The sequence below is a fragment of the Sapajus apella genome, unplaced genomic scaffold, assembly GCF_009761245.1.
Source record: "Sapajus apella isolate SASKATOON/1434 unplaced genomic scaffold, GSC_monkey_1.0 scaffold215, whole genome shotgun sequence".
Classification (NCBI taxonomy): domain Eukaryota; kingdom Metazoa; phylum Chordata; class Mammalia; order Primates; family Cebidae; genus Sapajus; species Sapajus apella.
This window is the reverse complement of record NW_022437155.1, coordinates 77,550-104,520: the sequence shown is the minus strand read 5'-3', so window position 1 is coordinate 104,520 and position 26,971 is coordinate 77,550. Positions and strand designations below refer to the sequence as shown.

Genomic DNA, 26,971 nt, shown 5'->3' with positions numbered 1-26,971 from the left:
TTTTTTTTTTTTTTTTTTTTTGAGACGGAGTCTTGCTCTGTCGCCAGGCTGGAGTGCATTGGCGCAATCTCGGCTCACTGCAACCTACGCCTCCTGGGTTCAAGTGATTCTTCCGCTGCAACCTCCTGAGTTAGCTGGGACTACAGGCGTGTGCCACCACACCCGGCTAATTTTTTGTATTTTTAGTAGAGACGGGGTTTCATCATGGCGAGGATGGTCTCGATCTCTTGACCTTGTGATCCACCCGCCTCGGCCTCCCAAAGTGCTGGGATTACAGGCGTGAGCCACCACACCCGGCCCTGATTTTTTATTTAAGATGTTTTCTTATCAAATTAACATATGCCAGTCGGGGGTGGGAGTTGGGGAGAGATAGCATGGGGAGAAATGCCGTATAGATGAAGGGGAGGAAGGCAGCAAATCACGCTGCCATGTGTGTACCTATGCAACAGTCTTGCATGTTCTTCACATGTACCCCAAAACCTAAAATGCAATAAAAAAAAATTAACATAGGCTTATTTAAAAATATTTGAAAACATAGAAAAGCTGCCGGGCGCGGTGGCTCACACCTGTAATCCCAGCACTTTGGGAGGCTGAGGCGGGTGGATCACGAGGTCAAGAGATCAAGACCATCCTAGTCAACATGGTGAAACCCCGTCTCTACTAAAAATACAAAAAATCAGCTGGGCATGGTGGCGCGTGCCGGTAATCCCAGCTACTCAGGAGGCTGAGGCAGGAGAATTGCCTGAACCCAGGAGGCGGAGGTTGCGGTGAGCCGAGATCGCGCCATTGCACTCTAGCCTGGGTAACAACAGCAAAACTCCGTCTCAAAAAAAAAAAAATAGAAAAGCTGGAGGAAAAGGAATCATCTGTGGCAACACCTAAAACTAAAATAGCTGTTAACCTCTTCCTGAACAGTGTATACTTGTTTTTTGTCTTTTTTTTAAAAAATGGGATCATAAGATACAGTTTTGTAACCTATTCTCAATCGCCGCTTGTAAATGAACCATAGAGTCAGCCTTTGGGTTCTGCTTCTGTGGATTCAAACAGCCACAGTTTGAAAATATTTGAAAAAAAAAAATTGGCCGGGCGCAGTGGCTCAAGCCTGTAATCCCAGCACTGTGGGAGGCCGAGGCGGGTGGATCACGAGGTCAAGAGATCGAGACCATCCTGGTCAACATGGTGAAACCCCGTCTCTACTAAAACTACAAAAAATTAGCTGGGCATGGTGGCACGTGCCTGTAATCCCAGCTACTCAGGAGGCTGAGGCAGGAGAATTGCCTGAACCCGGGAGGTGGAGGTTGCGGTGAGCCAAGATCGCGCCATTGCACTCCAGCCTGGGTAACAAGAGTGAAACTACGTCTCAAAAAAAAAAAAAAAAAAAATTAACAATTGCATCTGAGCTGACCATGTATAGATTTTTTTTGTTCTTGACATTTTTCCCTGAACAATACAGCATAACCACTATTGTTACTTAGTATTTACATCGAATTACGTGTTATAAGTAACTAGTGTTATAAGCAACTAGTGTTATAAGTGACTAGTGTCATAACTTAGTATTTACATTGAATTAGGTGTTACAAGTAATCTAGAGATGCTATAAAGTATAGGGGAGGATATGTGTAGGTTATCTGCAAATACTGCACTGTTTCATATCTGGGACTTTAGCATCTGCAGATTTTGGTATTCATGGGGGTCCTGGAACCAATCCCTCACAGGTATCGAAGGACAAGGGTATCACGTGTTTCTAGTGTCTACTTAGCTAGCTGGCCCAAGCCCCTAGGTCATGCAGAGACACAAGCTTCACAAAGCCTCTTCTCTGAGGCTGAACAGGCTGTTTCTAAGCTGTTCTGCATGGCTTTTTTTGCTACTTTGGATTTACTTGCAGAGATCTTCTCTTTAATTGTTCCTAGCTTTCATCTGTTTGTTTTGTCTGTCTGTTCACCATTTCCATCCTTTGGCCTTTTCCTTGGCCATATTAACAAGGCAGGCGTAGGGCAGTGGGGCCTCAGCTGGAGTCCAGGTATCTGCCCCAGGGTTGAGTCTGCATTCACTGGGGCGACCATAGGACCCCATCTGTTATTTGGCCTTAGCTGCCCTTTTGGGAGCCGTGTCCCTACCTGTTGTGCCTTGGGAAGTTGAGTGTACCTGGGCACATAAGGATAGTTCTGAGAGCAGCCTCTCCTTTCAGCCAATTAGCATACTCTCTTTTCTGCTTTCAGGGCAAGTTTCTGGCTTTTTATCAGTATGCAAAATCATTTAACTCAGATGATTTTGATTATGAAGAGCTGAAGAATGGGGACTACGTCTTCATGAGGTGGAAGGTAAGGTCCCGCCAGGTGGCCCCCCAGACTCCCAGAACACCTGGCCCTGTACTGTACCTACATATCCACTCTAACCAAGGGCTCCCCGTGTCCAGTGCTCGTCACAGTTTGTTGTCATGGGAAGGTCTTCATGGCAGGGTCTTCGCATGCCTGTAAAAAGTGGGCACAGCTTCAGGGCATGTACTGGTTAACTGCTGATGTCCGAGACAGCTCCCCCTCGATGTGCTGTTGGTAGACAGCAAGTGGATTCGGGCCTAGGTGGCTGCCTCTGACATGTCTTCTCCCTTTTTTTTCTCCCACCCAAGAATCTTGTTAAACTCCCAGGTTGAATTACTCCACGTATTCTGTGGATTCAAGGCAGAGCCAAACTTTCTTTGAACTTAGTCATCAGTTGTACCTGGATCCCCCTATGGGCTTAAACACCATGCATAAGACAGGTCTCCTCCACCACATCCATTTCCCAGAGCTCAGGAAAGTCTTACCTCCTCTACTTCCCTCCAGCTCAGGAAATGAGGGACTAGAAATGGAACGTGGGTTTTTTACCCAGCAGCCCTCAGAGAGCCCCACCTGGCTGAGCTGATGGATTGGCTTTTAGCTGCAAGGTCATTTGTGCTCCTCGCTGTGATAACGCAGTATTTACAGCCCCAGAATAGCAAAATCAGGAAACCAGTTTGTTAAATAACTTTGAGAACATACACCCACCTCCAACCCCTAGTCCCCAGTCTGTAGGAAAAAAGCTGTTTGATCTTGAAATCTTGCCACCAGATTTCTTTTTTTTTGTTTCTTTTTTTTTTTTTTTTTTTTTTGAGATGGAGCCTTGCTCTGTGGCTCAGGCTAGAGTGCAGTGGCACAATCTTGACTCATTGCAACCTCCACCTCCCGGGTTTCTCCTGCCTCAGCCTCCCAAGTAGCTGGGATTACAGGCTGCCCATCACCACACCTGGCTAATTTTTGTATTTTTAGTAGAGATGGCGTTTCACCATCTTGGCCAGGCTGGTCTCAAACTCCTGACCTTATGATCCACCTACCTTGGCCTCCCAAAGTGCTGGGATTACAGGCATGAACCACCGTGCGTGGCCAGAATTTTGCCAGCTTTCATAAAGATGAATCATTTTGAGTTGCCTTTCCTGGTCTTTACTTTGCATACCTAACCACTTTAAGAAGTGGGGATTGCCAGGCATGGTGGCTTACACCTGTAATCCCAGCACTTTGGGAGACTGAGGCAGGCAGATCACCTGAGGTCTGGAGTTTGAGACCAGCCTGGCCAATATAGTGAAACCCCGTCTCTACTAAAAACACAAAAATTAGTCAGGTGTGGTGGTGCACACCTGTAATCCCAGCTACTTGGGAGGCTGAGGCAGGAGAATCGCTTGAACCCAGGAGTTGGAGGTTGCTGTGAGCTGAGACAGCACCACTGTACTCCAACCTGGGTGACAGAGCAAGACTACGTCTCACAAAGAAAAAAAAAAAAGAAGTAGGAATCACCACTCTTCCTGTAGGTTGCCAGATGCAGAGAGTAAATGGAGAGCTATATGCTCATGAGCTTGCCATCTAGTGGGAAATAAGACAACTAAACAGCCTGTTAAAGGAAGTTTCTTGTTTGAATTTTATTTTTTTTATTTATTAATTTTATTTATTTTTTTGAGACAGAGTCTCACTCTGTTTCCCAGGCTGGAGTGCAGTGGTACAATCTTGGCTCACTGCAACCTCCATCTCCTGGGTTCAAGCGATTCTTCTGCCTCAGCCTCCTGAGTAGCTGGAACTACAGCTGCACACCACCATGCCTGGCTAATTTTTGTAATCTTTAGTAGAGATGGGGCTTCACCATGTTGGCTAGGCTGGCCTTGAACCCCTGACCTCAGGTGATCCACACACTTTGGCCTCCTAAAGTACCAGGATTATAGGCGTGAGCCACCGTACCCAGCCTGGATTTTAAAATTAATTTTAAAAGCCACAATTTTAGAAGTTGAATAAGGAATGGGAGAGTGTCTTAAATTTGTTTAAAAAGCAATGGAAGGCTGGGCGCAGTGGCTCATGCCTGTAACCCCTACATTTTGGGAGGCCAAGGTGAGTGGATCACCTGAGGTTGGGAGTTCGAGACCAGCCTGACCAACATGGAGAAACCCCATCTCTACTAAAAATACAAAATTAGCTGGGTGCGTTGGCAGGTGCCTGTAATCCCAGTTACTTGGGAGGCTGAGGCAGGAGAATCGCTTGAACCGGGAGGCGGAGGTTGCGGCGAGCCGAGATCACCCCCTTGCACTCTAACCTGGGCAACAGGAGCAAAACTCCGTCTCAAAAAAAACAAACAAAAAAAACAATGGAGTTGTTTTGCCTCCAAAGAATGTCTCAAGGTGGCTCGTCTGTGGGCGTTTAGTAGACCACCTGAGGCCCTGGAGCTTCTTACCTCATCTCTCAGGAAAAATGGGTGCCAGGACGTGGGTTTCTGGCCTTCAGCTCCAGGAGAGGTGGCAAGCTTGCCTCTCTCCAAAGGCGCCTGGTCAAGAACAATACCGTTCTGACTGCTTTTGACAAGGCGTCAAGTTCTTGGAGGGGTTGTCACAGGAACTGCCGGCAGCTGCTCTGCACTCAGAATGGTCTACAGATCTAGAGAAGCAACTCACTGTTGTAGATGTTATTAAGCATCTGGCAGTAGATCCTGGGAACTGGAACAGAAACTTAACTGTTCCCAGGTTGGTTGTCTTTGGTCTCTGAAAGATAGAGAGGCAGGTAGACAGGCAGGTAAGTAGGTATTGATTTATGTATTAGATGTTTTGGCTATGGTACCCTCTCTGAATTGCTGATCCTAATGAGCTCAAGGCATAGTTTGCTGCTTTAGTATATAGAATACTCCAGGAGCACATCTATGCTTTTCAGGAGTCTAGTTGAGAGCCCAAGGGCCTGCCGTCATCCAGCAAGTCTAGGTTAGACTGTGAGGTCCTATATTTTTCTCAAGTGGTCCTTAGAACCCCCCTGATGCTTAACAGGGAGGCCCCCTGGGTGGTCAGAGAATGCTGTCTGTTACTGACCCTCTTCATCTGTGTGCAGGAACAGTTTCTGGTCCCAGACCACACGATCAAAGACATCAGTGGTGCTTCCTTTGCCGGGTTCTACTACATCTGCTTTCAGAAGTCAGCAGCCTCCATAGAGGGCTACTACTACCATAGGAGTTCAGAATGGTGAGGACCCCAGAGCACAGGCCGCGGGGAGGGCTTCCGCCCCGCTGGCTCTCCCTTGGCTCTTCACACCCAAAAGCAGTATCTTAGACTGTCTCTGTATAGCTTCTGTGCTTTATTTGGATGCTGAGAACTTTTTAAAAAATTTATTTTATTTTATTTTATTTTTTTGAGATGGGGTTTTGATCTTGTTGCCCAGGCTGGAGTGCAATGGCATTATGTCAGCTCACTGCAACCTCTGCGTCCTGGGTTCGAGTGATTCTCCGGTGCTGAGAGCTTATTTAAGTGATCTCACAATAGGGCCTTATCCCTATCCACAGAGCAGAGTAAATGAGATGAAAATGAAGTATGGGTGAAAGAACTCATTTCTAAGCACTTTTAAGCAATACTGTATTTTTGGCAATGTTTATCTCAATCTCACTGGCTTTTATTTAATCCTTGCAAATTGAATTAGTAACTAAAACGTGAATTTTGCTGTCAGCAGCCTTTGAAATGTTGTGGCTGCATTCCTTAGAGTTGGTCCGACATGCACTTGATTTCCGGCTCGTGCCTTGGAGGCCTGTGAGAGGACAGTCCCACCCAGTGCATCACCCATGGTAAAGGACTGAACTCTGCCTCAGTGCTAACTTTTGCCACCTTGTGGGGGATTCTCCTGTCTCCTTGTCGCCTTTTTCTTTTTTTGAGACAGTCTCCCTCTATTGCCCAGGCTGCAATGCAGTGGCACAATCTCAGCTCATTGCAACCTCCACCTCCTGGGTTCAAGTGACTTCTCCTGCCTCAGCTTCCCGAGTAGCTGAGTAGCTGGGATTACAGGCGCCTACCACCACACCTGGCTAGTTTTTTTGGATTTTTGGTAGATATGGGGTTTCACCATGTTGGCCAGGCTGGTCTCGAACTCCTGACCTCAGGTGATCCACCTGCCTCAGCCTCCCAAAGTGCTGGGATTACAGGGTTAAGCCACAACGCCCAGCCTTCCTTGCTGCTTTTTAAGCACCTTGCTATCCCCAGAGGGCAAACCATATGATAAAATGCCTGATTTCCTCTCTGAAAGTAAAAATTTTGTCTTTCCTTTCCAGTATTTCACACTTTGGTGTATGTGAAGTGATCCTATCCTAGACTCTTTGTTCAGTGGTAACAAAATTACATTTGCAATAAATGCTAGCCCTGCAACCATGATTTTTAGGCTTTCAGTAATTGTTTTCATGCGACTTTGTAAAACTTTTTACAATCCTTTTTAAAAATAACAGCTTTGGGCTGGGTGCAATGGCTGACGCCTGTAATCTCAGCACTTTGGGAGGCCGAGGTGGGCAGATCACGAGGTCAGGCATTCGAGACCCCCTGGCCAACATGGTGAAACCCCATCTCCACTAAAAATACAAAAATTAGCCGGGAGTGGTGGCACGCACCTATAGTCCCAGCTTCTTAGGAGGCTGAGGCAGGAGAATCGCTTGAACCTGGGAGGTGGAGGTTGCAGTGAGCTGAGATCGCACCACTGCACTCCAGTCTGGGCGACAGAATGAGACTCCATCTCAAAAAAAAAAAAAAAAATGGCCGGGCGCAGTGGCTCATGCCTGTAATCCCAGCACTTTGGGAAGCCAAGGTGGGCGAATCATGAGGTCAAGAGATCAAGACCATCCTGGCCAACATGGTGAAACCCTGTCTCTACTGAAAACACAAAAATTAGCTGGGCGTGGTGGCAAACACCTGTAGTCCCAGCTACTTGGGAGGCTGAGGCAGGAGAATTGTGTTAGCCTGGGAGGCGGAGGTTGCAGTGAGCTGAGATCACGCCACTGCACTCCAGCATGGCAACAGAGGGAGACTCCATCTCAAAAAAATAAAATAATGGCTTTACCGAGATATTATTTGAATACTATACATCACTCATTTAAAGTGTACAAGTCTTCTAGGCATGGTGACTAACACCTGTAATTCCAGCACTTTGGGAGGCCAAGGCAGGTGGATCACTTGAGGTTAGGCTTTTGAGACCAGCTTGTCCAACATGGTGAAACCCCATCTCTACCAAAAGTGCAAAAATTAGCTGGGCATGGTGGTGCATGCCTGTAGTCCCAGCTACTCGAGAGGCTGAGGCAGGAGAATCGCTTGAACCTGGAGGCAGAGGTTGCAGTGAGCTGGGATCATGCCACTGCACTCCAGCCTAGGTGACAGAGCGAGACTGTCTCAAAAAAAAAAAAATTTAAGTGTACAAGTCAATGGTCTTTAGTATATTAATAGAGTTGTGTAACTCTCAATTTTAGAACATTTTCATCACCACAAGAGGAAACTCCATACCCCTTAGCCATTATCCCCAACTCCTCATCCCCTCTGAGCCCTGGGCATCCACTAGTCTTTCTCTTTTGTGTGTATAGCTTTGCCTCTTCCGGATATTTTATATAAATGGAATCCTACAAAATGCGGCCCTTGCCTCTGGCTTTTTTCACTTAGCATAATCCTTTGAAGGTTCATCCGTTTTGTAGCAAGTATCAGAACTTCTTTTTTATTGCTAATTAATTTTCCATTGTAGCTATATACAACATTTTATTTATCCATTCATTATTTAATGGACATGTAGATTGCCTCCATTTTTTAGCTATTGTGAATAATGCTGCTATAGGCATGGGTATATCTGAGTTCCTGCTTTCAATTACTATGGACATATACCTAGAAGTGAAATTGCTAGGTCATACGGTAATGCTATATTTAACTTTATGAGGAACTGCCAAACTGTCTCCCACAGCAGCTGCACTATTTTGCATTCCTACCAGCAGTGTGCGAGGGTTCCAGTTTCTCCACATCCTCCCCGGCACTTGTTATCATGTCTCTATAATTATAGCTACCCTAGTGGTTGTGCAGCAGTATTTCATTGTTGCTTTAATTTGCATATTCTTGATGGCTAATGCATATTTCTTCCCTGATAATTCGTTTTTGGTAAGAAATAAACTGCTTTTTCCTGTGTTGTTTCACGCTCCATGCCAGGCATTGACTCTAAATGTGCCTGGGGTTGTCGTCCCAGCGTGTGGATTGTCTGCCTCTGTTTCTCCTCCCTCTGCATGACTCCCTGGAGCACCTGCCAACAGGGGAGGCAAACACCTTAGATCTCACTAGTATTTTCCGAGCTTAATACCGTACCTAGGAAAGTGAGAAAATTTAAATGAAAGATAAAATACAGTTGAAGGCAGTAGTGAAATTAAATTTTCTAAGCTCTCCTTAGATACCATGAGAATTGGGATATGCCTGTCCTAGCCATAAAGTCCTTAGGATATTGTAGCCTGGCATGACATGCTACATTAGGAGGGGGCAGAGCAGCCAGTGCGGTTAGGGCTGGGGTGTGGGTCTACATCTTCTCCTAGAGCTTATTGGGTTCTCCTTTATATAAGATATACCATAGTTACTTCATGATTAGAGCAGAATGAAAAAAAAAAAAAACTCATCTTGTGCATGGTTCAGGAGGATTAACCAAATAAAGAAAGAAATCAGACTAGGTTCAGTTGAGAAATGGAAAATGAAATGTGCATTTCAGTCCAAGTATGTGACTTGTCAGGTGCTCTAGTTCTGTGGGGGTTGCTAATGTCCTTGGCTCAGGGTGCATTAGATGACTACCTCCCACTTCTGTCTCCTCCCCCTTGCAGGTATCAGTCCCTCAATCTAACCCATGTTCCTGAACACAGTGCACCCATCTATGAATTCCGGTGACAACGGTTCAGAACAGCAACCAAATAAAACTGAACTTGGCAAAAAAGAACTTTGCCGAGAAAATTGTGTACCTGCCAGAACCAGGAGAAGTGTGTTCCTGTTTCTTCACGAGCAGACTCGCATCACAAAGCATGAATGTTAACCCACAGAATCCAAGGAGCATGGCTGGCCCGTGGGGCAGGTGGAGGGAGCAGTCTTCGTTCTTCCTCCCCTCAGTGGCAGTTTGGTCTTCACCTGTTTTTACGCTCCCTTAAACGCACTTTTCCTTCCTGCACAGCTAACTTGTACATCACTGAAATGCCCATTCCTTCCTCTGTCCCGCCTCCAGCCGAGTAGGTCTGCTGCTGGATCACCCTCAGCCTTGGTGCTCAGTGGTCCCCAGGCCCTCCATCCCCCCCCCCACCCGTTGCTTTGTCTGGTAGCTCAAGAGAAGGCAGAGCCCCAGCACCTCTGTGCCCCCGAGAGCTCTGTGCAGGGAGTTGGCCAGCTGCAGCTGCAGCAGCATCGGCCACCGATACGACTCGAGAAGTGGAGGTACCGGTCCCCGCTGGGCCGCCTCAGTCTTCAGTGCTGATTGTGTCACGGGTCAGCGCGCACTGCTGAGCCCTGTGCTGTTAACAGCACAGAGCTAGTGAGTGGCTGTCAGGTTCCCTGGGCCTGCCATCAGGGATCACTACATTTAAGGCTTCCAGATCCCTGGCAGGTACAGATTTCAGTCCTGCTTACTCAGTACATTTGCTCCAAACTTTTGAACTTGAGGGCAATACTAAACTTAAAAATAAGAGTTTTTTATTACAAAATTATTTTTATGGTCCCTTTAACGAGGACCCTATGGCGAATGCACAATTATTCAGAATTACATTTTATCGTTTTCACATTGAAAACAACAAATGTTGACTTAGTAATTTTTATATCGATATCTATATGTATATGTATATTTAATCAACCAGCAGTTTTGAAACTAGTCATCCTGGTACAAAAGTTTTGCAGCATTGCATAAATTATAGTGCTCAACACAAGAACTGTTTTTGGGGCCAGTTTAGCATTCGTGCCTCCTCCTTTTGCTACTCAAAACAGCAGTGCTTGGCGGCGACCTTCCATGAGGCAGAAGGGGCCGTCGTTCTCCGAAAACAGTGACTCTGAAATGTTGGGACAGGGGAAGGGGTGGGAAACATGAACACGCTCAAATAACTCGAGGCTCACGTGCCAAAGTGTGTGTGTGTGTGCGTGCGTGCGTGCGTGTGTGTGTGTGTTTGTGGTGTTTTGTTTTTTAAAATGTTGAAAAAGCTTAATAGGTTGGCATCAGTTGTAGCCCACAAATATGGGCAGGGCTTTGGGGAATTGGCATTTTCTGGTGGTTTACAAGACTTACTCTGAATACAAGAGGAAAAGCTTTAAAAACAAGATTGCATGATAACCCCCAGGAGCAAAGCAACCTGGAGGCTGCATATCCACAGGCGGGCGGCGTAAGAGAACATGAAGCCCTTCAGTGAGACGAGCAGTGGGAAACTTTATTCTTAAGAAGTGACTTTCATTTTATTGACATATGTACTGTATGTTACTGAGATTGAATGTTAGGGGAAGCCTTAAGGGAGAGGAATTTGGGAAAGTAGCCAGTGGGCACTTGTGATATCTAAAATCTGTAATCCCAGGACTGTGTACAGAGGGGCAACCCACCCATTCAGTAAGGTCAGGGCTTTGGAACCCTAAAAAGTTGGCCTGATAACTTAAAGGGAGAAATAATTTATTCCCAGAGATGAGTTGGAACAGTTTCCTCTATCTTAAAACTCAACAAGGTATCAGAAGGGCTGGCTCTGGTCAAGCCCAGCTGCTCACACGAGGAGATGCTTACTGTGGCCTTGACTGAGCTGATGGACGAGTGAAGAAGGCCATGGGGCTGTCCTGTTGTCCTTCTGCCTTTCGTGCCGTTCACTCTCTTCAGCCCTCCCCTCATGGCATGTGAGTCCATACCTTCTGCATTTTTCCAGGCCTGTGAGGAATATAGGCGCCCCCTTGGAGCACTGAGTCCAGAAGTCATCCCTGGAGCTCATCCAGGGCTTATGCTGTGGCTCCGAGTAGTGGTTTGAGTGGGCAGGAAGGGCTATTTGCAAACAGTTCTGTGTTCTAGACAAACAAGGCAGGTCCTATTGCAGGATTTTTTCCTTCTTTCCCTTTTTTACCCAGGTAATGAAGTGCACCCATTGCACTGGGAAAAATGAAGAAGTGATACCTTTACTAGATCCTTCAGAGACATCTATGAGATTGGTTAGCTCTGCCCGCTGAGGATAGGGAAGGGATTAAGGATTTTTCCTCCACCTCTTAGTAATCCTGAATGATCAATATCAACTTCTTTCTCTGTATTCCTGAAGGAACTTTGGGGATTTCTCTTCATCTCTAGTTATGCTTTCCTGAACCTTCTCAGTGGTTTACATGCCTCTGAAACTATGTGCAATATTTTTGGTTGACACTTGTATCCATCTTTAAGAAATTAGTGCAGATTGCAGATATTCTACTGTCTTCCACCCTAAACACGCCTGCCACGAGGTGGGATCCTAGGGGTTTGGCTGTTCTTACTCCACTGCTCAGAAAGCTTCCATTCTGCTGTCCCCAGACTCGACCCTCTTCTTTGCTGGACTTCCACCCACCCACCCTTTCAAGTTCAGATGGCATTTCAGCTGTGGTCCCAAAGTAACAAAGCAATGCCTGATGTTAAGTAGGAAGTCCATCTGTGTGCTGGTTTTACTGGTTATGTTGAAATCACAAACTCAGAGGAGCAAAGGGGTTTTCAATGTCTTTTGCTTTCAGAAACAGAGAATATAATATTCTCACTAAGGCCTTGAATTGATTTTTTTTCTCATAAAATAGTCTGATAAGCTAATTTTTAAAAAGAAATGCCATTAAGTATGTTGCATTGTGGTTTAAAATTACTAACAAGTTGTGGGGGAAAAAATATTTGATTTTGAATCTTAAATGTTTTTAAAAATTAGACTTGAATGGGTGCAAAGTATAACTATTTTGTTTCTTTATGGAGGACATGTGGAAAGAGTTTGAGGGTTTGGGATGGGAGAAGTATTTTGCAGAGCTATCAATGTCCAAATAATTTTTAAAAAATAATAAAGGTATTTAAGCAGTGAGTTTGTCCTATTTCTAAACCAAAGCATCTCCATTAGAGGAAACCAGTCCTCTCTGGGCCTGTGGCTGTGGAGCTCGCCACGGCCAGCCAGAGACCTCCATGGGCCTGGGCAAGCCAAGGCCCGCTCTGAGTAACTGTTGCAGTGGTCTGGTTGCTCCTTCCTTTTCATTCTGAATGTTTTCAGCTACTCAACACTTCTATTTGAGCTCCATTTGTTAATTTCTGTATTTCTTCAGAAATGTGGAAGCATATTTGTTTTTCTGCATATGTGAAGGGTTTATATTTCTGTTTAGCACAGAGAAAATATGCAGGCAGAGGTATCTGTCCAAAGCCTGCTTTGTGGTCTGGTGTGGGGATAGGCAATGTGGTTGGTCTGCTCTTGACACTGTGACTGTGGTCCTCAGAGGAGATGCCTAGGTCCCAAAGCACAGGCACTTGGGCCCCCAAACAACAAGATCCCTAAGTCAACCATTACAGTTCCTTCCTTTTTTTTTTTTTTTTTTTTTTTGAGATGGAGTCTCGTTCTGTCAGCAGGCTGGAGTGCAGTGGCACGATCTTGGCTCACTGCAACCTCCGCCTCCTGGGCTCAAGCAATTCTCCTGCCTCAGCCTCCCGAATAGCTGGGACTACAGGTATTCACCACCACACCAGCTTATTTTTGTATTTTTAGTAGAGATGGGGTTTCACCATGTTGGCCAGGATGGTCTTGATCTCCTGACGTGGTCTGCCCACCTCGGCCTCCCAAAGTGCTGGGATTAACAGGTGTGAGCCACCGTGCCCGGCCCTGTTACAGTTCATTCTGACAAACCATTCTGCTATAGAGGCATGAAGGAACATGGCTGGAAACATCACTGAGGTTTTGAGGAAATGTAGGTCTAAATTTTAAGCAAGTTGAAATGCTAAGGGAATTTACATCAGTGGTAGGGCAAAGCTCCCCTGTTGTGTGTATTTTCCGATCTCATACTGTCTAAACAATAATAAGTTTTTTCTCCCATGAGATGTGTTGTCAAGAAAAGAATAGACTGTTCACAGTGCTGGACTCAGGATTTAAGACACTGTTTCTTTTTCTCTTTCAAGAAAAGGTCTCTGTTACCAGTGCAGTGGTGCTACCGCAGTTCACTGCAGCCTCCCAAGCTCAGGCAATCTTGCATCAGCCTCCCAAGTAGTTGGCACCACAGGCATGCAACCACGCCCAATATATATTTAATTGTAAATAAAAATATCTCCTGAGCCTTGCTGCATACAAATGCACTGTTTTTGGTATTGAGAGTGATGCAGAAATAATTTTTTTTTAATTTCTCTAAAGATGGGGTCTCCCTATGTTGCCCACATTGGTTTCAACCTCCTGGGCTCAAGCAATCCATCCACCTCAGCTTCCCAAAGTGCTGTGATTATAGGCGTGAGCCACCACACAGAGCCAAGACATCATTTATTGGTGGTTTTGTTTTCCATCTATGAATGGAAAAGTCATGGGAGGCCTGGGTTCCACCTGTCGACGTTAGGTCCTAGTCTGCCCTCATGTGTCAGATAACCTCCCTGAGCCCAACTTCTCTCACCCAGAAAATGGAAAGCCTCTATCTGGACTAAAGAATTGTTGAGGATTCAAGAAGATGCTCCTGAAAGCACATTGTGAATTGAATAAGAATAATTGTAAATTGAATAACATGTAAAATGTTATTCTTGCTTAGTAATAATGTTATAAAATATCTACTGGGCCAGGGATCAGTGGCTCATGCCTGTAATCCGAGCACTTTGGGCGGCCAAGGCAGGAGGATCACTTGAGGTCAGGAGTTCGAGACCAGCCTGGCCAACCTGGTGAAACTCTGTCTCTACTAAAAATATAAAAACTAGCCAGACATGGTGGCACACACCTGTAATCCCAGCTACTCAGGAAGCTGAGGCAGAAGAATCACTTGAACCCGAGGGGCAGAGTTTGGAGTGACCTGAGATCTCGCCACTGCACTCCAGACTGGGTGGCAGAATGAGATTCCGTCTCAAAAAATATAAATAAATAAAAAGTATGTGCTGAACCTTGCCGCATGCAAATGCACTGTTGGTATTGAGGGTGATGCAGAAATAAAACATGTCTGCAGCAGCTATAGCAAAAATCTCTTTCATATCTCAATTCTTAGATTCCTGATTTATAACCTTTAGTTTGCTTTGTTTTTAGGCTATCTATAGGAACAGCAGAAATTGTGCAGATTTAAGTGTAAAACCGATTGCAAAATAGTACAAAAGGAAAATTATAAATAAGAATGCTGTCTCTGGCCAGGCACAGTGGCTCACACCTGAATCCCAGCACTTTGGGAGGCTGAGGTGGGGGAATCACGAGGTCAGGAGATCGAGACCATCCTGGCTAACATGGCAAAAACCCATCTCTACTAAAAATATAAAAAGTTAGCCAGGTGTGGTGGCACATGCCTGTAGTCCCAGCTACTCGGGAGGCTGAGGCAGGAGAATCACTTGAACCTGGGAGGTGGAGGTTGCAATGAGCCAAGACTGCAGCACTGCACTCCAGCCTGGGGGACAGAGCAAGACTCTGTCTCAAAAAAAAAAAAAAAAAATTGCTGTCTCCACTCATCCGAACTGCACCTGGGAAGGGAAGCATTAAAATGGCTTGGTAATGATATAGGCAGTTGGCTTTGATATACATAAAAAAGAAAAAAGTCCTGAAAATCTGAAAATTGGATTGCAGTTGAACAGCTTTTCCCTCCAGATTTTTTCCCCAAAACATGGAAAGATTGAAACTCCCTATTTGTACATAGCAGGGAAAACATGTAAGGCTTTTCATTTGTAGAGAAACATATGCTGGATTCAAGTTTATTTTTGCCATTTTTTTTCCTTCTGATTTTTCAGCTTGCTTCATTTTTCAATGCATTAGTCATGGTTCTTTCTTCTCCATAATTGCCCTACAGCCCCTCCATCTCCATGCCTTCTCACTGGCTTGACCTGAAGCAGTGCTTCTGAAACCCGGCCGCACTGCATATGGGAGTTGATTTAATGTCAGGCAGCACCCAGACCAGTCCTCACAACCTGTCGATGTTTTTAAACCTGTCCTGGTGACTCCAATGCACCGAAAGCTTTGAACGTAACCAAGTGAGCCTCCCGCCCTGAGATGACAGAAGGGCCTTCAGGCTTGTGGTGTTGGTGTACTCAGTGTGGCTTCTGGCCATTCACACAGTTGCCACACTGCCAGGGAGCGGGGAACTGGAGCCTGTGAGAAGCCCCTGTGACCAGTGTTCTCTGTTTCAAAACAGCTTATACGGACTTCTCCTTTTTACCTCTAAAAGATTAATTCCCCTTTCCCCAACCCCATATACCCCAGATTGCAATCCCTTGCTATTCTCGAATAAACTCTTTGTTTTGGAGTGTCAGTCTCTCTCTTGCTTATTTTAGGTTGATGTGAGTAGCTTGCAGAGTTCTGCTGCATAAGGAAAGAAAATAAATAGGAAGTAGCTATCAGGGGAAGTGGTCTAGAAATGGGTTGTTGGTTTTGTGTGTGTGTGTGTGTGTGTGTGTGTGTGTGTGTGTGTATGTGTGTGTTTTGCCAGGGGAGGGGTTTTCTGCAAATTATATGTAATGAGGCTTTGTTTATTGTGGTAAAACTTTAATTACATAAAATTGACCACTTTAACCACTCTTAAGTGTACGGTTCAGTGGTATTAAGTACATTCACATTGTGTTCCTGTCACCGCTGTTTCCAGAATTTTTCCATCATCCCAGACAAATTCTGGACTCCGTAAACACTATCTCCCCATTGCTCCCCCAGTCCTGACAACTACCATTCTATTTTCTGTCCCCATGATTTCATTTCCCCATTTATAGAAATGAAAGCATACAGTATTTATCTTTTTCTGACTGGTTTTTTTTTCCACTTGTAGAATGTGTCAAAATTTCCTTCTATTTTATGGCGGAGCAGTATTCCATTGTATGTATATAACACATTTTATCCATTCATCTGCTGATGAATATTTGGGCTGTTTCTACCTTTTGACTATTATGCGTCACGCTGTTATGAACACTGGTATATAAGTATCTGTTTGAATCCCTGCTTTCAAGTGTTGTGGGTATGTAACTAAGATGAAATTGCTAGATCATATAATTTTTTTTTTTTTTTGAGACAAGAGTCTTGCTCTGTCACCCAGGCTGGAGTGCAATAGCACAATCTCGGCTCACTGCAACCTCTGCCTCCTGAATTTAACCAATTCTCTTTCCTCAGCCTCCCCAGTAGCTGGGATTACAGGCATGCGCCACCATACCCAGCTAATTTTTGTAGTTTTAGTTAAGACAGGGTTTCACCATGTTGGCCAGGATGGTCTCCGTCTCTTGACCTCAGGTGAACCACCCACCTCGGCCTCCCAAAGTGCTGGGATTACAGGCATGAGCCACTGCACCCAGCCCCTTCCCTCTCTTGATAGTGCCTTAATGATGCACAAAAGTTTTTTGTTTCAATATAATCCAATTTTATCTATTTTTTTCTTTTGTTGCCTGTGCATTTGGTGTCATATTCAAGGAACCATTGCCAAATGTTAATGAATGTCTAAGTAACCATTTATTATAAATTGTAGTACAGCTATATAATGAAACACCTCTCGACAATAAAAATAAATGTACTATAGTGATAGACACAACATAGATGAATCTGGAACATTATGCCGAGCAGGGGAATCAAGACACGGAAAACAAGATGCTGCATGATTCCATTCAGATGAAGTTGTAGAAAAGTCGAGTCTAACTGGTCGTGATAAAGCAGATGGGTGGCAGCCTGGGGCAGCGCTGGGCTGGGGACTGAGTGGGGCAGTGGGGTTTGTGGAGTGATGGAGATGTTCTGCGTGTCAAATATGGTGGTGGCTGCATGGCCCTATGCATTGCCCAGAACTCTATTGAATTGTGCACTGGAAAATGGTGTGTTTTATTGCATGTGAATTATACTCCAAAACAAAAGTTGCATTGAAAATATTAAAAAATAACCATCCATTAATTCAGACACAGTAGGGATGCATTGTACAAAACTAGAAAATTCAGACCTGCAAGAGAAAGAGTTTTGCTTCCTTTTTCCAAGGGAGGTGTAGTAGCATATTTGCATGCTGTTGAAAGTGACCCAGCAGAACGCAAAGTTCATGTGTAGGACAGGGGTGGCTCAGGCAGAAGCACCGAGAGTTCGTTTCTGGGAACAAGCATCCCAATGCTGGCAAGTTGGAAGTTTGTGGAAGTTCTTGTCTCATTTCCTCAATGGTTCTTAGCGAGTTTGAGCGCCAGGCAGACAACCCTCCTGAGGATGAGGATGGGGGAGAGGTATAGGGCTTTGAGGAGAACGGAGGTGCAAGATGGTTGTCCAGGAGGGGGAGAGTGGATGGATGTGGAAGCCAAGCATGCCCACTGGGCTGTGCTCAGTGTCTCCTGGAGGGGTGGCTGGGAATTTACACGTTCCTAGCCCAGGTGCCGGTGCAGAGTAGGAAGAGGCCTGCAGTTTTGCAAGTACAGGTGGGCGAAGAGTCGGGGAGTTTGTCGTGTGTGCAAGGGAGTGAAGTAAGTGAAGACCATGGAATTCGAGCTGGATACAGAGGGAAAGAAGACTTCAAGGGGATGAAAATAGTAGCACCAATGAATTGGAGATCCTGGTGGACTCAAAGGAGGGATGGAATCGGAGTTCTGGAAAGTTGGGGCTGGGCTTGGTGGCTCACATCTGTAATACCAGCACTTTGAGAGGCCAAGGTGGGAGGATCCGCTTGAGCCCAGGAGGTGGAGGTTGCAGTGAGCTGAGATCACACCACTGCACTCCAGCCTGGGTTACAGAGTAAAACCCTATCTCAACAACAACAAAAATAAATAAATAAAAATAAAAAAAGAAAGTTGAGGGCCTGGTGTGGTGGCTCAGGCCTGTAATGCCAGCACTTTGGGAGGCCGAGGTGGGCAGATCATGAGGCCATGAGTTCAAGACCAGCCTGGCCAATATGATGAAACCCCATCTCTACTAAAAATACAAAAATTAGCTGGGCATGGTGGTGGGTGCCTGTAATCCAAGCTCCCTGGGAGGCTGAGGCAGGAGAATCATTTGAACCCGGGAGGCAGAGTTTGCAGTGAGCTGAGATCACGCCACTGCACTCTATCTCAAAAAAAAAAAAAAAAGAAAAGAAAAGAAAAAGAAAAAGTTTGGAAGGGAGAAGACTTCACATTTGGTCAGACCACCTTAAATGTGTTCCTGCTCCCTACAAGATCAAGTCCAGACCCCTCAGGAGAATCTACAGGTGTGACCAGGCCTCTGTGACTGTCCAGCTTCCATCAGGCTTGCCAGAGAGGCTGCCAGAAATGCAAAGCCCCAGGCAGAGCTCACGGGAAATCCCTCCAGCCCTGCTCATTCCCGCTTTTCAACCCCTGCCTCCCTTACTCGCTAAGGGAACCAGCTTCCCCAGAACACGTTTCCTGATCTTTCCCCCCACCCGCGCCATCCACGCTGCATTAGGATCCACCATGCATGCTCCTGGACCCCGTGCTGCTCATCTCTTTAGTGGGGAGGAATCTTACCCCATGAACTTTATATTCCTTATTTCAAATCAGACTCACAGCCTGCATCCTGCCAAGGGAGCTGACAATGACAACTGGGTGTTTCTTATCGGGATTCTCCCATCACCTGGTCAGAAAAGGGCCTGGGTGTCAGTGTTTCAGGCTGCAGGTGCTGAAACTCTGGAGAGATCCTTCTCATCTTGAGTCTCTCCGGTTACCACGCAAGGACCCCTTGCCCAGACCCCTTTCCTTTCCCATCTAAATGGCAGCTTCTACCAATCTTGGGGGCCAGGAATATTTGCCATTTCCCAAGACGATGAACTCTGGGGCCTGGTCACCCTGAGTGTACCACAGAGCCATTTCCCACTGCCACTTGGGGCCAGTCATCCCTCCAGTGCACCTGCAGAGGGCCCCCGTACAATTGTCTCTGCCTAACCCTGTTCCATACGGGCTGGGGCTTGAAGCTTCCCGTAAGAATGAAGACAACATTTAGGAGGTCTAAAGCCCTCAGATGTTAACTCATCACAGAAGACACAGCTAGGTTCAAAGGGACAAACAGCCCTACACACTGCTAGACTCCAGATGTCTGAGGTTACTGCAGCCTTAATGAAATGTGCACCAATCAGAATTAAAATGCTCCTTTTCCCAGCCTGGGCAACATGGCAAAACCCAGTCTCAGCCTGGCGCAGTGGCTCGTGCCTATAATCCTAGCACTTTGGGGCCGGGTGTGGTGGCTCAGGCCAAGGTGAGTGGATCTATTGAGGTCAGGAGTTTGAGACCAGCCTGGCCAACATGGTGAAACCCCATCTCTACTAAAAATACAATAATTAGCTGAGCGTGGTGGCACACGCCTGTAATCCCAGCTACTCGGGAGGCTGAGGCAGGAGAATCACTTGAACCCAGGAGGCAGAGGTTGCAGTGAGCCAAGATTGCACCACTGCACTCCAGCCTAGGTGACAGAGTGAGACTCTGTCTCAAAAAAAAAACAAAAACCCTAGCACTTTGGGAAGCCAAGGCAGGAGGATTGATTGCATCCAGGAGTTGGAGACCAGCCTGGGCAATATAGTGAGAACCTATCTCTATTTAAAACAAATAAACAAAACCCAGTCTTTACTAAAAATACAAAGATTAGCCGAGTGTGGTGGTGCATACCTGTACTCCCAGCTACTCAGGTGGGTGAGGCGGGAGTATTACTTGAGCCCAGGAGTTCAAGGCTGCAGATTGTGTCACTGCACTCCAGTTTAGGTGACAGAATGAGACCCTGTTTCCAAAAAAAAAAAAAAAGCTCTTTTTCCTGGGTCAGAGTCAACCTTCAAAAAATGCCCCATGCCTGGTAAAAATAAACATTTTTGGCCAGGCATAGTGGCTCACGCCTGTAATTCCAGCACTTTGGGAGGCCGAGGTGGGTGGATCATGAGGTCAGGAGATTGAGACCATCCTGGCTAACACGGTGAAACCCCCTCTCTACTAAAAATATTTAAAAAATAGCTGGTTGTGGTGGCATGCGCCTGTAGTCCCAGCTACTCGGGAGGCTGAGGCAGGAGAATTGCTTGAACCTGGGAGGCACAGGTTGCAGTGAGCTGAGATCTGCACTCCAGCCTGGGTGACAAAGTGAGACTTCGTCTCAAAAATGAAAATAAATAAAAATAAACATTTTCTTTTTTCCTCTCTCTCTCTCTCTCTCTCTGTCTCTCTCTCTCTCTCTCGACAGAGTTTTGCTCTTGTTGCCCAGGCTCGAGTGCAATGGCACGATCTTGACTCACTGCAACCTCCACCTCCCAGGTTTAAGCGATTCTCCTGCCTCAGCCTCCCAAGTAGCTGGGGTTACAGGCATCCGCCACCATGCCTGGCTAATTTTGTATTTTTAGTAGAGACTGGGTTTCACCATGTTGATCAGGCTGGTCTTGAACTCCTGATCTCAAGTGATCCATCCGCCTTGGCCTCCCAAAGTGTTGGGATCAAAGGCATGAGCCACCACACTCAGCAAAATGAACTTTTTCATCAGATGTGCAACATGCTCCCCACAGCCTGTCCCAACATGGTAGCATGTACCTTTGGTGAATGCCCAGGCTTCAGGGAACAGGGGTGTCGATGGTGCAGCAGCTCACACCTGTAATTCCAGCACTTTGGGAGGCCGAGGCGGGAAGACCACTTGAGATCAGGAGTCCAAGACCAGCCCTGCCAACCTGGTGAAACCCTGTCTCTACTAAAAATACAAAAATTAGCCAGGCATGGTGGCACATACCTGTAATCCTAGCTACTCGGGAGGCTGAGGCAGGAGACGCGCTTGAACCCAGGAGGCCGAAGTTGCATTGAGCAGAGATTGCACCACTGCACTCCAGTCAAGCCTGGGCAACAAAGCACGACTATGTAAAAAAAAAAAGGCACAGTGGCTTGGGCTTGTGCTTATAGTCCCCACTACTCTGGAGGCTAAATTGGGAGAATCTCTTGAGCCCAGGAGTTTGAGGCTAGCCTGGCCACTAGAGTAAGACCCAAGCTCCAAATAATAATAATGATACTAATAATGCAATGATTCTCACATACCCTAGGGTTATGCCCAGTCTATCTTTTGCTGACTTCCTGTCTTTTTGTTCACTTATCTAACTCTCCAGCCAAGCTCTGAGCTTCCTGGGGACAGGACTGGTGTCCCATTCATTTATTTATCTAGAGGACGCATGAGTTGTGTTTACCTGACACCAGCTGAGCAGCCAAACAGTTCCAGTAGCCAGTTTAATTTGAATAGACAGGTGCACACCTGAGGTTCCAGCTACTCGGAAGGCTGAGGCAGGAGGATCCCTTCAGCTGGAGAGGTGGATGTTGCCGTGAGCTGAGATTGCATCACTACACGCCAGCTTGGGTGACTACATGAGACCCTGTCTCAAAAAAAAAAAAAAAAAAAAGAAAGAAAAGTAAAGTAAAAGAAACTAACAAAATTCAAGAAACAAGCTTTGGTGAAATCTTGTGGTCGGAGGCAGCGAATTTGTCTGAAGTCTACCTCTCCAAGTTCTATCTCCGGATGAAGAGTTTTCAGGGAAATTAGGGGAGTACAAATGATGATCAAAGCGTTCTTGTGAAATGTACACGGTCTCAGGCGGGCAGTTAATTGTTACTTCCTTGGTCAATGTCTTGTGGGCGTCTGCAGGCACCATCGAGCTGTTCTTATCGGGCCGGTCAGCCTGTTCCTAGAGCAGCTGGTCTGCGTATTTTCTTTTATCTCTATTGAAGGTCCTGTTTTCCTGAGGCTGTTTCAAATGAAAAATCTATAAACTTAAGCTAAGCAGAATTATATTCAAGCAAACAAGCTTTTCTCTAACACGGAGCCAGTATTGTTACATAAGTGAATGAATCTGAGCAAGGAATACTGTCCCGATTCGATGACTGTGATTACAAACAAGGTCCAGATTTGCCCCCAGTTACTTTGCCAGAATTTCTTCTGAAATGCTTTATTTATTTACTTTCGTTGTGGTAAAATAGATGTAAATATACATGAAATTGACCATCTTAACCATTTTTCAGGGCACAGTTAAGTGGCATTAAGACATTCATATTGTTGCACAACCATCACCACCCTGTGTCTCCAGAACGTTTTCATCTTCCCAAACTGGAACTCAGCACCCATTAAACACTCACTCCTCAGGTATATTTTCCTTGGAGAAATTTCAATTCAAGCTCTTTGCCCATTTTTTTTTTTTTTTTTTTTTTTTTGAGACGGAGTTTCGCTCTTGTTACCCAGGCTGGAGTGCAATGGCGCGATCTCGGCTCACCGCAACCTCCGCCTCCTGGGTTCAGGCAATTCTCCTGCCTCAGCCTCCTGAGTGGCTGGGACTACAGGCATGCGCCACCATGCCCAGCTAATTTTTTGTAGTTTTAGTAGAGACGGGGTTTCACCATGTTGACCAGGATGGTCTCGATCTCTTGACCTCGTGATTCACCCGCCTCGGCCTCCCAAAGTGCTGGGATTACAGGCTTGAGCCACCGCGCCCGGCTGCCCATTTTTTAATTGGGCTGTTTTCAGATATATGATTTGCAAATATTTTCTTCCATTCCGTGGGTTGCCTTTTCACTCTGTTGATAGATTTATTTTTTTTTTTTTTTGAGACAGAGTCTTGCTCTGTTACTCAGGCTGGCGTGCAGTGGTGCCATCTTGGCTTACTGCAACCTCCACCTCCCAGGTTCAAGTGATTCTCCTGCCTCAGCCTCCCAAGTAGCTGGGACTACAGGCATGCACCACCATGCCCAGCTAATTTTTCTGTATTTTGAGTAGAGATGGGGTTTCACCATGTTGGCCAGGCTGGTCTCAAACTCCTGACCTCAGGTGATCTGCCCACCTCAGCCTCCCAAAGTGCTGGGATTACAAGGGTGAGCCACTGCGCCCAGCTGATAGTGTCTTGACGCACAAACCAAATGTATTTACAGTTCCAGCAGCAGCCTCTTCAGAAGCATTTAAACTCTGCCTCAAGGCTCATTGCGCGGCATGAACAGCAAGGCTCGTAGTTGGCCTTCCAGGTTAGGGTTTGGAGAACCCAGATCTTCCAAGCAGGAGTGCCGGTTGCCTAGAGAAAGTCTGACGTGCGGTCATCTCCCTTGACCCTTGAAGTAGGCATGATTCCAACGTTACCTGGGAAGAACTGAGGCCCACAGGGATTTCATGGAAGCAGATACGGCAGCAAAGATGCCAGGACTCTTGGAAGGTGAGTCATTTTCCAAAACTCTTCTGTTTCCCCAACTGAAAACTGGAAGTGAATCTGCCTTTGTGGGCACAATGACAGCAGTGAAGGAGGCCCCGAGAGCCACTGATGTAGAAGGTGGAGGCAGAGAGAGAACTGACAGAACCCCCAACATGGGCCAGGGTTCTTCAGGCCCCCACATCTTCACGGGCCACCCCAGTTCCCAAATTGTTCTCACCATTATCATCTTCTTTAAACCTTACAGAAACATCATACATCTACCGTTACGTTAGAGTCACAGGACTTGGAATTGAAAGCCCTGGATTAACATCTCAGCCCTGCCATTGAATGGCTTGAATACTGGGCCAGGCACTTTGCATAGCTTGAGACTTCACTTTGTAAAATGTAGATGAGAGCGGTAAGTTCAAAGTTTGCAAAAGCTCCTATCTAGCCCCGAGCCTGGTGAATAGTAGGTGCTCAATAAATAGGGGTTGAATCTGAGGAATTCCATGGCATCCAGAGAGAAGAAATAATTTCCAATGGTTCTGGCATTCAAGGACAAATTATGAGCAAGCAAACTATATGCCAGGTGCCCTACAGCCATTATCTTACTTCATTTTTATAACAATCACATCATTCCCACTTTTAGGATGTAGAAACAGGGCTCAGAGAGCTTAAGAAATGTAGCCAAGCTCACACAGTTAGGAACCTGGAGGGTGAACACAGGTGGTATGATTTTCAAGGACGTGTTTCCTCCCCGAAATTTTTTACTAATAACATACAGAAAAGTTGGAAGAATAATTTAATAAACACCCACATACCCTCCCCTCAGTTTCAACAATTGTTAACATATTGGCACACTTACTTTAGCCTGCTTTCTCTAAACATATACATATTTTGTTTTTTTGGTTTTTTTTTTTTTTTTTTTTTTTTGAGACACAGTCTTGCTCTATTGCCCAGGCTGGAGTGCAGTGGTGGCTCACTGCAACCTCTGCCTCCTGGTTTCAAGTGATTCTCCTGTCTCATCTTCCACAGCAGCTGGGATTACCCACATGCACCACCATGCCCAACTAATTTTTATATTTTTAGTAGAGAAGGGGTTTCACCATGTTGGCCAGGCTGATCTCGAACTCCTGACCTCAGGTGATCCTCCCGCCTCAGCCTCACAAGGTGCTGGGATTACAGGTATGAGCCGCCTCACCCAGCCTCAGATATACATACTTTGAACTGGTTGAGAGTAAGATACAGATGTCACACCTACTACAGGCTGTTTGTGATGTGATGGTATTTGGAGCTGGTGCCTATGGGAGTAATTTGAGTTGGATGAGTTCATGGGGGTATAGGATACAGCTTATGATGGACATAGTACCCTTGTAAGAAGGGACACCAGAGAGCTTGTCCTCTGAGAACATGCATTGAGGAAAGGGCATTTGAGGACACTGTGGGAAAGTGGCCCTCTGCAAAACAGGAAGAGAGCCCTCACCAGAATGCAGCCATGCTGGTATCCTGATCTCAGACTTGCAGCGTCTGGACTGTGAAAAAATAAATGTCTGTTGGTTAAGCCACCAAGTCCATGGTATTCTATGGCAGCCCGAGGACACGAAGACAGCCCCTAAATACTGCGTGTACCTCTGCTGAGAATAAAGACACTCATCACACCAAGAAAACTGGTAACAGCTCCAGAATATTCAATATCCCATTCATAGTCAGATTTTCCCGCAAATTGTCCTCAGAATGTTTTTTATTTACTCAAAATGTTTGTTTATTTAATTTATTTTAGAGACAGCATCTCCCTCTATGGTCCTGGCTGGTGTGTAGTGGCATGATTATGGCTCACTGCAGCCTCAACCTTCTGGACTCAAGTGATTCTCCTGCCTCAGCCTGCCAAGAAATCAGGACTACAGGTACACAGCACCGCACCCAGCTCAGAATGACTTTTTATAGGTGCTTTTAAATTTTTCAACCAGAATTAACTAGCCATGGTGGCATGTGCCTGTAGTCCTAGCTACTTGGGAGGCTGAAGCTAGAGGATCACTTGAACCCAGGAGCTCAAGGCTGCAGTGAACCACAATCATGCCACTATACTCCAGCCTGGGTGATACAGAGAGACCCCATCGCTAAAAAAAAAAAAAAAGATATATAAATATAAATAAATAAAATAAAAATTTCAACCAGAATCCAGACAAGTTCCACACATGCAACATTTTTTTCATTTAGAACAATCCCCCTGCCTGCCCCCTCCGCCACTGTCATTGACGATTTTGATGAACCAAGGCCACTTGCCTTATAAAATGTTCTGCCTTCTACATTTATCGGATGTTTCCTGATGCCTAAACTCATTTATAGTATTTTTGGTAAGAATTCTACATAAGTGATGCTGTCGGCCAAGCGAGGCAACTTATGCCTGTAATCCCAGCACTTTGGGAGGCTGAGGTGGGAGGACTGCTTGAGACCAGGAGTTCAAGACCAGCCTGGGCAACATAGTGAGACCCCATCTCTGAAAAAAAGTTGTTTTTTTTTTAATTAGCCAGACATGATGGTTTGGGCCTGTGGTCATAATTACTCAGGAGGCTGAGGTGGGAGGATCACTTGAGTTTACAGTAAGCTGTAACCTCTGCACTCTAGCCTAAGCAACAGGGGAGATACTGTCTAAAAAAAAAAAAGTCATAAGATACTGTCTACTTTACACTGCTTCACATCAGGAGGCATCTGACGATCGGTGATGCTGAGTTGGACTACTTAGTTAAGGTGGTATGGGGGGCCAGGTGTGGTGGCTCATGCCTGAAATCCCAGCACTCTGGGAGGCCAAGGCTGGCGGATTGCTTGAGCTCAGAAGTTGGAGACCAGCCTGGGCAACAATGGTGAAACTCTGTCTCTACAACATAATACAAAAACCAGCGAGTCTTGGTTGTGCAGGTCTGTGGTCCCAGCTACTTGGGAGACTGAGGAGGGAGAATCACCTGAGCCTGGGAGGTCGAGGCTGCAGTGAGCTGTGATCATACCACTGCACACCAGTCTGGGTGATCAAGTGAGACCCTGTCTCCAAAAACAAAAAAGAACAACAAAATAACCCCAGTGGTATGGGGATCCACGTTTTTTTTCTTTTTTTGAGACAGGGTCTCACTCTGTTGCCCAGGCTGGAGTGCAGTTGGTAGATCTTGGGGATCCGCTTTGAACCTCTTAAGCTTGTCCAACCTGAGACCTGCAGCCACATGTGGCCCAGGACAGCTTTGAATGTGGCTGAACACAAATTCATAAACTTTCTTAAAACATTATAAAATTTAGGCAGGGTGCAGTGGCTCACGCCTGCAATCCCAGCACTTTGTGAACCTGAGGCGGACAGATCACTTGAGGTCAGGAGTTCGTCACCAGCCTGGCCAACATGGCCAAACCCTGCCTCTACTAAAAAGGCAAAAATTAGCTGAGCGTGGTGGTGGGCGCCTGTAATCCCAGCTACTCGGGAGGCTGAGGCAGGAGAAT

General features: G+C 46.0%; 1 protein-coding gene across 2 annotated transcripts in view; it reads left to right on the top strand.

Moving 5' to 3' along the window:
• The window catches only part of GID4 (GID complex subunit 4 homolog), a 33,520-nt gene extending 17,561 nt beyond the window's left edge, over window positions 1-15,959 (top strand). The window contains exons 4-6 of one of the 2 annotated variants that reach the window (XM_032270715.1): window positions 2,220-2,321; window positions 5,370-5,500; window positions 15,236-15,959. In XM_032270715.1, coding sequence (XP_032126606.1) covers window positions 2,220-2,321; window positions 5,370-5,500; window positions 15,236-15,287 — 285 coding nt within the window. In that variant the 3' untranslated portion in view covers window positions 15,288-15,959. Of the gene's footprint in view, window positions 1-2,219; window positions 2,322-5,369; window positions 5,501-9,123; window positions 12,322-15,235 lie in introns of those variants that run through there. The other variant, XM_032270714.1, reaches the window with a different exon arrangement.
• Window positions 15,960-26,971: the final 11,012 nt, after the last annotated feature.